The sequence below is a fragment of the Erinaceus europaeus genome, chromosome 6, assembly GCF_950295315.1.
Source record: "Erinaceus europaeus chromosome 6, mEriEur2.1, whole genome shotgun sequence".
Lineage (NCBI taxonomy): Eukaryota > Metazoa > Chordata > Mammalia > Eulipotyphla > Erinaceidae > Erinaceus > Erinaceus europaeus.
The window spans coordinates 4,642,470-4,653,174 of record NC_080167.1 but is presented as its reverse complement, the minus strand read 5'-3'; the positions used below and the strand labels follow the sequence as shown (position 1 = coordinate 4,653,174).

At 56.1% G+C, this 10,705-nt stretch overlaps 1 protein-coding gene across 2 annotated transcripts in view; it reads right to left on the bottom strand.

Annotated features, from left to right (window-relative positions):
• Window positions 1-699: 699 nt before the first annotated feature.
• The window catches only part of TRPV4 (transient receptor potential cation channel subfamily V member 4), a 29,080-nt gene continuing 19,074 nt past the window's right edge, over window positions 700-10,705 (bottom strand). For both annotated transcript variants that reach the window (XM_060192566.1, XM_060192565.1), the window contains exons 7-16: window positions 10,364-10,543; window positions 8,691-8,849; window positions 8,512-8,604; window positions 8,204-8,277; window positions 7,483-7,648; window positions 7,334-7,400; window positions 4,531-4,850; window positions 3,303-3,430; window positions 1,818-1,939; window positions 700-1,252 (exon numbers count right to left, since the gene is read on the bottom strand). In XM_060192566.1, coding sequence (XP_060048549.1) covers window positions 1,107-1,252; window positions 1,818-1,939; window positions 3,303-3,430; window positions 4,531-4,850; window positions 7,334-7,400; window positions 7,483-7,648; window positions 8,204-8,277; window positions 8,512-8,604; window positions 8,691-8,849; window positions 10,364-10,543 — 1,455 coding nt within the window. In that variant the 3' untranslated portion in view covers window positions 700-1,106. The remainder of the gene's footprint in view (window positions 1,253-1,817; window positions 1,940-3,302; window positions 3,431-4,530; window positions 4,851-7,333; window positions 7,401-7,482; window positions 7,649-8,203; window positions 8,278-8,511; window positions 8,605-8,690; window positions 8,850-10,363; window positions 10,544-10,705) is intronic.

Here is a 10,705-nt window from a genome sequence, read left to right as displayed (position 1 = left end):
GTTAACCACACATGTCACCAAGCTCAAGGATCCAGGTTTGAGCCCCAGCTTCCCACCTGCAGGGAGTCTGCTTCACAAGCAGATCTGCAGGTGTCCATCTGTCTCTCCCTCTATCTCCCCGTCCTCTCTGAATTTCTCTCTGCCCTATCTAAAAATAAATGAATGTTCCTTTCGCAAGGATCTGGGTTTCCTCTGGCCAACCTGAGCATCACTGAATCTCTGAAGAAGCCCACGTTCCAGAGAGAGAGAGAGAGAGAGCGAACATTGGCGAGGGGACATGCTCTCCTCGAAGGGACTCCGTCCAACGGGTCACCTGCCACCATTTTGTCACCCCCACTCCATGTATGGCTCACACTGTGAAGGGCTCTGGGAAAAGTCACTTTCCACAGCTTGAAAACATTTTCAATCCTGCTCCCCCCCACCAGAAACAGCTTTGGAGTTACAGAACCCCCCCACCCCCAGCAGAGCAGCTTAGCAGACCTCTGCTAAGAAGCTTCTGCACTGCTGGCCACACACGCATGCAGAGGACAATTCTTAGCTCTTGAAGACATGGAGGAGCAGACATTCAGGCGCCTCGTGGGACTGGTGAGCTCCTCTGAGTAGGGCGGTGTTTCTGTTTCCTGGGGAAGCCCACCCCACAAAGCCCTAGAGAAGTGACCCCCAGCAGAGGCACAACACCCACATGCCTGACACCATCTCCACCATCAACAAGTGACCTTTTATTAAGCACCACCAGCCCCAAGAGGATGAGGAGGTGTCTCCCCACCCAGGGCCAGCACCCAGCACCCAGCACCCAGCAAGCTGGGCTCCTGGACACCACCCTGCTGGGGGCAGGGGCTGAATTGTCCTGAGAGCAGTGTAAATAAATAAAGGAGGGCTGGGCCCTGCGTGGGGAGGGGGCTTTGCTTCTGTGGCTCCATGGGAGCAAGACAAGCAGCTGGAGCCTCCGCCTGGGTCCAGGGGGCAGAGAGGGTCTTAGGGCCTCCCTGGCGTGTCCACTCGGCCCTCGCCTCTGGGGTGGAAGCAGGGTCCGAGGACGCCACGGGGATGTGCCCCTGAAGAGCTGACGGGCGGTGGGAGGCAGTGGGCGGGCTGGGGTGGTGCAGCTAGAGGGGGGCGTCCTCGGTCCTCCACTTGGGGGGGCGGCTGTCACAGCCGACCTTGCCCAGGCCGTCTAGGGGTACCACCACCTCGTCCGGGCCGGTGCTCTTGTTCAGCTCCACCACTCGCGGCACCACGGACGACCACCGGTCTGTGGGGAGGGGGCGGTCGGCCACTGTGCCCCCCTCGGAGTCAGGGTGTCCCAACACCCCCACAGCCTGGGGCACGGAGGGGCTCCCAGGCTGGAGGGACAGCGGCCACGTGGGGGGACCAGAGAGACAGCCAGAGGTCTACAGGGCCACCCACATCGCAAGGGAACAGCTCCAGGCACCCCCATCCTCACAAAGAAGCCCTCCTCTTCTGTGGACCTCCCAAAGACCCCCACCCTCCACTGCACCACATCCTCAGAGAATCCCTCCCCCTCTGTGGGCCCCCCAACCTCACAAAGACCCTCACCCTCCACGGGGACTTTCACCCTCCATGCATCCCTATCCTCACAGAGAAACCCCCATCCTCCACAGGACCCAACATCCTTCACAGGGACCCCCAAATCCTCAAGGGAACCCCACCCTCCACGGGGATGCCCCCTATCCACAGAGAGACCCCCACCCTCCATACTGAGCTCCAAGTCCCAGATGAGGACAGGGCTGCTCCAGGCCAACTAGGGGAGCAGAAACCGGGGCTCCCTCTCCTTGCCCCCCACCCCCTGCACGCACCCCTGCGCAGACGGCCCACGGTGTGGGAGAAGCCGTAGTACTGGTAGGCCTCGTTCCTGCCCGGGTCCTCGTTGATGATGCCCAGGTTCTGGTTCCAGTGGGACCAGTTCACTTCGTCCACCCTGTGGGGCCACAGCAGAGGGCGGCTCAGGGGCGCCCCAAAGCCGGGACGGTCCCCCACGGGCCCCTCCACGATGCTTCCAGTGCAGGGAGACAGACGGCACAGGGTCAGGCTCAAGGACGGGCTTGTGTGTCAGCCCCAGAGGAGGGCACTGAGCACGGCAGTACCATGTCTCCTGTCGCCTGCAGCTCTCTCTCAGTCAGGTGAGCACACACATCACCATGCACAGAGTCCCAGGTTCAAGCCCCAGGTCCCCACCTACAGGGGGAAGCTTCACGAGCCTTGAGGCAGTGCTGCAGTTCCTCCCCCTCCCTCTTCTTCAATTTCTCCCCCTCTCTCTCATTTGCCACCAGGGTTATCACTGGGACTCAGTGCCTACATCCGGATTCCACAGCTCCTGGTGGCCCTAATTTCTTTTTTCTTCGACAGGACAGAGAGAATTTGAGAGGAGAGATAGAGAGACACCTGCAGATTTGGTCCGTCACTGGTGAAGCGCCGCCCCTGCAAGTGGGGACCAGGGACTCAAACCCTGGTCCTTGCTCATGTAACCTGTGCACTTAACCAGGTGTGCCACCGCCGGGCCTCCGGCAGCTCTCCACTAACAGAGTCCAAGGGGGGGGGCACGCCTAATTGAGCACAGCCGTTACAATGCAGTGTCCCAGGTTCAAGTCCCCGTCACTGCCTACAAGGGGAAGCCTCATGAGTGGTGACACAGTGCTGCAGGTGTCTCTCTCTCTCCTTCTCTCAACTTCTCTCTGTATCAAAAAGAAAAAGAGGGGGATGACCAGTGGGAATGTTGGAATTGTGCAGGCACGGAACGCCATTGATAATCTTGGTAGCAAAAAAGAGTAATAATAAATTAGTCCACCTGGGGTGGTGGTAACGTACAGGCCCTGGTGCACCAAGAATTTATAGAGAGAGAAGGGGGGTGGGCGGTGGCACATTATGTTAAGCACACACAGTCCTATGCACAAGGACCTGGGTTCGAGCCCTTGATCCCCACCAGTAGTGGTAATGTTTCACGAATGGTGAAGCGGGTCTGAAGGTGTGTCTCTTTCTCTGTCTGTCTGTCTGTCTATCTCTTCCTCCCCTTTCATTTTCTCTCTGTCCTATTGAATAAAACGACAGGGGAGGGAAGCCAGCAGAAGCGGTAAATTCCTCCATTTCTTCTCGCTGCCCAGAGTCCAAGCCCTGGTGCTGTTAGTGCCTCAGTTTCCCTGTCCACCAAGGTGCTGCCGTCCCCCTGCTGATGCCCCCATAGAACGTGAGCCCCCTGGCCCGCGAGCAGAGGTGCCGGGTGTCGTCACTCAGGTGAGGCCCCACCGATTCCTGTGGAGCTGAGCTGGGGCCACCCCCCCCCTCACCTGAAGCACCACCTACGGTCGGGGGTCCCGTCAGAGCTCTTGCCCACCGTCACCATCTCGCCGGAGCGGAAAGCCTTCCTCAGGAACACAGGGAAGGAACGTTCGATGTCTAGGATGGTGGTGGCCCACTGTGGGGGAGGCAGCGGTCACCCTGGGCCCCCAACACCCATGAGCCCCTGGTTCCCAGTGAGCGGGGAGCCCGGGGCGGGTGAGATGCCCCTCAGACGAGGCCAGAAGTCTCTCCTCCCCTCTCACTTTCTCTCTCTCTCAACAAGCAAAGGGCAGGCAGTGGTGCACCCAGCTGAGTGCACATACCACTAAACACAAGGACCCAGGTTTGAGCCATGGCTCCCCGCCTGCAAAGAGTTGGCCTTACTAGCGGCAAAGCAGGTCTGCAGGTGTCTGTCTTTCTCTCCCTCTCCGTTTCCTCCTCCTCTCTCAATTACTTTCTGTCCTGCCCAATAAAATTTGAAAAAATGAGGGGGGGGGCGTGACACACCCGGTTAAGCACACACAGTATGAAGCACAAGGACCCCTGTTCAAGCCCCCAGCTCCCCTCCTGCAGGGAGGTCGCTTCCCAGGCGGTGAAGCAGGTCTGCAGGTGTCTGTCTTTCTCTCCCCCTCTCTGACTTCCCCTCCTCCATTTCTGTCTGTCCTACACAACAACAACAATGACAATAATAACAACAACCAGGGCAACAAAAATGGGCAAAAACAGCACCCGGAGCAGTGGATTCGTAGTGCTGGCACCGAGCCCCAGCAGTAACCCTGGAGACAAATAAATAAATAAAATAAAAATAAAATAAAATAGGGAGTCAGGCGGTAGCGCAGCAGGTTAAGCGCACGGGGCACAAAGCGCAAGGACCGGCTTAAGGATCCCGGTTCGAGCCCCCGGCTCCCCACCTGCAGGGGAGTCGCTTCACAGGCGGTGAAGCAGGTCTGCAGGTGTCTGTCTTTCTCTCCTCCTCTCTGTCTTCCCCTCCTCTCTGCATCTCTCTCTGTCCTATCCAACAATGACGACATCAATAACAACAACAATAACTACAACAATACAACAAGGGCGACAAAGGGGAATAAATAAATAAATATTTTCTAAAATAAAATAAATATAATGGAAAAAATGGCCACCAGGAGCAGTGGATTCGTAGTGAGCCCCTGCGATAACCCTGGAGGCCAAACGAACCAGGGGGTGGGGGGGAGGGGTGGCGGCAGCCGGGGCGCCGGGCACCTGCAGCTTCCAGATGTGCTTGCTCTCCTTGGAGACCTGGCCCACCGTCTCGCCCATGAGCGCTATCAGCATGTTGAGCAGCAGCACGAACGTGAGCACGATGTAGGTGACCAGCAGGACGGCGAAGACGGCGGGGTACCTGGTGCCCCGCAGCAGCTCCAGGTCGCCCATGCCGATGGTCAGCTTGAACAGGTCCAGCAGGAAGGTGCTGAAGGTGTCGGCGTCGCGGCAGGCGGGGTAGCTGGGCGCCGTGCAGTTGGTGTCCCCGGGCTCAGGGCAGGCCCGCAGGTTGGCGCACGGCGTCAGGAGGGAGACCAGGGCTGCGGGCGGGTGGGCACGGAGGCTCGGTGGCCGGGCTCGAACCCGCAGCCTCCTTGTTTTGCTTTGCTTCCTTCCTTCCTTTCTTTCTTTCTTTCTTTCTTTCTTTCTTTCTTTCTTTTTCGTTCTCTTTATTTATTTGTTGGATAAAGCCAGAAATTGAGAGGAAGGAAGAGAGGGAGAGAGAGAGACACCTGCAGCCCTACCTCATCACTTAGGAAGCTTTCCCCCTGCAGGTGGGGACTGGGGGCTTGAACCTGGGTCTTTGTGCCCTGCAATGTGTGCGCTCAGCCAGGTGCACCACCACCCAGCCCCCTTGTTTTTCTTTTCCTGTCTGGCATCCAGACTTGCTTTTTAAAAAATAATTTTTATACTCTATTTTTCCCTTTTGTTGCCCTTGCTGTTTATCGTCGTTGTTGTTATTGATGTCATTGTTGTCGGATAGGACAGAGAGAAATGGAGAGAGGAGGGGAAGACAGAGAGGGGGAAAGAAAGACAGACACCTGCAGACCTGCTTCACTGCCTGTGAATCGAACCCCTTGCAGGTGGGGAGCTGGGGGCTCAAACCGGGATCCTGATGCCCATCTGTGCGCTTTCTGCCATGTACCCTTAACACGCTGTGCCACCGCCCTGCTCACCCAGACTTGCTTTTTAAAAAGTCTATCTTTTTTTAAAAAGATTACTTTTAAATATTTATTATTTATTTCCTTTTGTTGTCCTTGTTTTTTTATTGTTTTAGTTATTGATGTCGTTGGATAGGACAGAGAGAAATGGAGAGAGGAGGGGAAGACAGAGAGGGGGAGAGAAAGACAGACACCTGCAGACCTGCTTCACCGCTTGTGAAGCGACTCCCCTGCAGGTGGGGAGCCAGGGCTCGAACCGGGATCCTTACGCCGGTCCTTGTGCTTTACGCCACCTGCGCTTAACACGCTGCACGACTGCCTGACTCCCTTAAAAAGACTTTCTATGGTCCGGGAGGCGGCACAGTGGATAAAATGTTGGACTGTCAAGCATGAGGTGCCGAGTTCAATCCGCAGCAGCACATGTACCTGAGTGCAGTCTGGTTCTTTCTCTCTCCTCCTATCTTTCTCATTAATAAATAAATTCTTTAAAAAATTACTTCCTATATTTTATGATATGTTGTGTTATGTTATTTTACTTTTTTTATTGCCACCAGGGTTATCGCTGGGGTTTGCTGCCTATGCTAAGAATCCACCACTCTGGCAGCTGCTTTTTCTCTTTTCTGTTATTTGTATTTTTATTAAACAGGACAGAGAGAAATTGAGAGTTATTACATAGGACAGAGAGAAAGTAAGAGGTGGAGAGAGGAGAGAGACACCTGCAGACCTGCTTCACCGCCTGTGAAGCGACTCCCCTGCAGGTGGGGACCAGGGACTCAAACCCACATCTTTGTGCACTGTGATGTGGACACTCAACCAGGTGCTCCACCACCAGGCCCCTCCAGACTTGTTTATCTCAGCCTTTTCCACCATTTGGGGTCAACTAATCCCTAACTTGTTTTTCTTTGGTAGGCAATGATGGGGACGGGGGCTGGGGTTGGAGGTAGACAGCATAACGGTTATGCAAAGAGACTTTCATGCCTGAGGCTCCAAAGTCCTGGGGTCAATTCCCTGTACTACCATAAACCACCTCTTACTTTCTCTCTGTCCTATCTAATAATAAATAAGTTAAAAGATCTAAAAAGAAGAAAGCACAAGGATCGACGTAAGGAACCCAGTTTGAGCCCCCGGCTCCCCACCTGCAGGGGAGTCGCTTCACAGGCGGTGAAGCAGGTCTGCAGGTGTCTGTCTTTCTCTCCCCCTCTCTGTCTTCCCCTCCTCTCTCCATTTCTCTCTGTCCTATCCAACAAGGACATCAACAACAATAATAACTACAACAAGGGCAACAAAAGGGAAATAAATATTAAGAAAAAAGAAGGTAGTCGGGCTGTAGCGCAGCGGGTTAAGCGCAGGTGGTGCAAGGCATAAGGATCCCGGTTCGAGCCCCCGGCTCCCCACCTGCAGGGGAGTCGCTTCCCAGGCGGTGAAGCAGGTCTGCAGGTGTCTGTCTTTCTCTCCCCCTCTCTGTCTTCCCCTCCTCTCTCCATTTCTTTCTATCCTATCCAACAACGACAACAACAATAATAACTATAACAATAAAAAAACAACAAGGGCAACAAAAGGGAATAAATAAATAATTAAATAAAATAAAAATTAAAAAAAGAAGAAATATTAAAAAAACAAACCTAAGGATGAAAGAGATATAGAGGGAGATTCAGAGGGAGAGAGAGACAGATGTCCGCAGACCTGCTCTGCCACTTGTGAAGCTTTCTGCAGGTGGGGACTCAGGGCTTGAACCCGGGTCCTCCTGCATGGTATCAACTTGGGCCGACTTTAAACCCCAAAGAGCAGCATTATCGGTGAGGCTGGGGGCCTGGGCTGTCCCCGCCTGCCCGTCTGCCCCGTGGGCTTCCGTCCGCACTCACCTGAGGCATAGCCGATCATGAAGAGCAAGTAGACCAGCAGGAAGCGGAAGAGGTCCTTGAAGAGGATCTGGGGGAGACGATCCGTGGGCCCCCCACCCTGCGGCTCCCTCCCCGTGTGCCCCTCTCCGAGGGAACCGGCCCGGCCGCACCTTCTGGATCATGATGCTGTAGGTCCCCGTCAGCTTCAAGCCGCGCGTGAAGTAGAGGGCGTTCATCCAGCCCAGGACCAGGGCGAACACCATGACGGCCTGGTAGGCCTCCACGCCTGCCAGGTAGAGCGAGGCCGCCAGGATCACCAGCACCGAGTAGATGAAGCTGGGCCGGGCGCAGGCCCACGGGTGGGGTGCCGGGGTCAGCCTCTGCAGGGCACCGCGCCCCAGCCCCCCCCCCCCCCCCCGGCAGAGCAGAGGGTCTGCAGGGCCACCTCTGGGCTCTCAGCCACATGCAACCATTGGGGCTCCTGTGCGCCCCCCACCCAGGTCCTACCCGGCCCTCAAGGGACTTGAGATGGGAGCTGGGAGCAGGGGGAGGAGGGAGCTGAGAGGAGGAAGTGGAGGGAGAGGAGGTGGAAGAGGAGGGAGATGATAGGAGGAACGTCCCAGTGTTGGGTGGAGACTGAGGTCCGAGTCAGTGTCACTGTCTCTAACTCCCAGGTGGCTGCCAGCCCGTGCCCAGGGCAGACATCACTAGTCAAGCTCAGCACCCATATCCAGCCTAGAGGGGCTCCCCTGCAGACATCAGCAATCCGTCCCAGCACACCAAGCTGAAGGTGGCAGGGGGCAGGGGGCAGGAGGCAGGAGGCAGGGTGCAGGAGGCAGGGTTCTGCTGAGCATTGGGAAGGTCGGCCGGCTCACCCCCTTGTCTACTCACTAGAGCAGCTGGAAGGAGCCGTCGATGAAGAGAGAGTTCACTCCGGGGCATTTCTTCATGAACAGGTCTTTAATCTGGAGGCCAGGAGGAGGCAGGTGAGATGGAGGGAGGAGGGGCAGGAGGAGGGAAGAGGAGGAAAAGGAGGAGGAGCAGGAGGAGGGGGAGGAAGAGGAGGAGAAGCAGAAGGAAGAGGAGGAGGAGGAAGAGGAGGGGGAGGGAGCTGAGAAGAGGAGAAAGAGGAGGAGTGGGAGGAGGAGGAGGGAGCTGAGAGGAGGAGGAGGAGGTGGTGGAGGCCTGGGAGCACTCACGTTGGTGAAGAAGAAGAGCACCCCGGTGCCCAGTGTGATCAGCTCACCCGCCAGCCGCAGGTAGTCCGGTGTGGTGCGGTACGGGTAGGGCGGCTGGGGGGGGCGCAGTCCTCAGGCTCCCTGCAGCCCCCGTCCGACCCACAACCCCCCTGGCTCCCTTCCCCGGGGCGGGCACTCACGGCACCCTCCAGCGGCTGGTGGTAGGCGGTCAGGGTGAAGATGATCATGGCGCACAGGTAGGACGCCACGTTTATGTAGAAGGACACGGCCCCGAATTTGCGCCACTTGTCACACAGCAGCTCGTTGATGGGCTCCACGGCCAGCATCTCGTGACGGTTCTGCGGAGGCAGGGCCGACAGACGTCTGGGTCTGGGGGCCCCGAAGTCCCCGGGACCCCAGGCAGTGGGGCCTTTGTCAGAACAGAAAGTCTGTGGGCAGGCCGGAGATGGGCTCACAGGGAGGGTGTATATCTTCTTCGGGTCCAGTCCCAGCACCACATGAAAGTACCATAGCACCAGAGGAAGCTCAGTGCTTTGGTGTGTCCCCCCCACACCCCCACCCCATGTATCTGAATGAAAAAGCAGCTTGGGGTGGTAAAATCATAGGTGTGTTAAACCTCAGCTCTGAAAAGCATATTTTAAATTATGTTAATATTATTTATTTATTTATTTATTTTAGATGGAGGAAGAGAGAGAAGCTTCCTTCACTGTGGTGGGTGCTAGACCTGAACCTGGGTCCTCTACATGGCAGAACATTACTATCCAAGTGAGCTCTTTCGCTGGCCATAGAAAGTATTTTTAAGGTGGCTGGATGGTGGTGCCTCTGTTTAAGTGCACACACAAGCACAAGAAGCCGAGTTTGAGCCCCCGGCTCCCCACCTGCAGGGGGATCGCTTCACAAGCAGTGAAGTGGGTTTGCAGGCATCTCTCTTTCTCCCTCTCTATCCCCCATCCTCTCTCCATTTCTCTGTCCTGTCTAATAACATGGAAAAAATGGCCACCAGAAACAGTGGATTTGTAGTGCCAGCATGAGCCCCAGCAATAACCCTGGAGGAAAAAAAAAAAAAAAGAGGAGGAGGAGAAGGGCGGGGGTAGATAGCATAATAGTTATGCAAAGAGACTCTCATGCCTGAGGCTCCAAAGCTGCAGGTTCAATCCCCTGCACCGCCATAACCATAAACCAGAGCTAAGCTGTGCTCTGATAAGAAAAAAAAAAACTTAATATTGAAAGGATGTAAGGATGTCTTGAAGAAGCAATGTCTATGTACATAGAGAAACTAAGTTAACTGTAGTTTCAGCTTTAGAATTTATGAGATAAGTGTGGTCCAGGAGGTGGCGCAGTGGATTAGCATCAGACTCTCAAGCATGAGGTCCTGAGTTCAATGCCTGGCAGCACATGTACCAGAGTTAAGTCTGGTTCTCTCTCTCTCCTCCTATGTTTCTCATGAATAAGTAAATAAAATCTTTTAAAAAAAAGAATTTATGAGATAAGGGCCAGAGAGCTCACCGGGGAGGGTGTCTGCTCAGGGCACAACACCTGGGAGCTGGGAACCCCACTGCACTGGGGAGGCATCAAGCTGTTGTGGTATCTCTCCCTCTGCCCCTCTCTGCCTTTCTCTCTCTCTCTCTCTGAATGATAAAGGGACCTGGGGTGCTGAGGCCTTCTGCTCTCCTGGACTGAACGCAGTGAAAATCCCTGGTCCCAGGCAGGGGGCCTCTGAGGCTGGAAGCAGGGTGGGGAGTCGGGTCCCAGGAGAGAAGTGGCGGCCAGGGCAGAGATCCACAATCGAGCCCTGCACACTCCACCCCAGCCCTCAGCTGGTCGGGGGTGGGGGGGTGGGGGGCGGAGGCACCTCAATCTTGCCGTTGTAGACCAGGATCTCCAGCACCGAGGCCTCCTCCCCACAGGTGTCCAGTGACGAAAGGTCGTAGAGCGAGGAGTAGACGGGCCCGTAGGCCCAGTCCTTGAACTTGCGGGACAGGTGGCGAGTGTCCTCGTCAGTCACCTCCCGGCGGATGATATGCGCGAAGATCTGCAGGACGGGACAGAGGGACAGGACGGGGGGACAGGACGGGGGGACAGGATGGGGGACAGGACAGGGGGACAGGACAGGGGACATGACGGGGGACAGGGGGACGGGACAGGGGGACAGGACGGGGGAGAGGACGGGGACAGGATGGGGGCAGGACAGGGG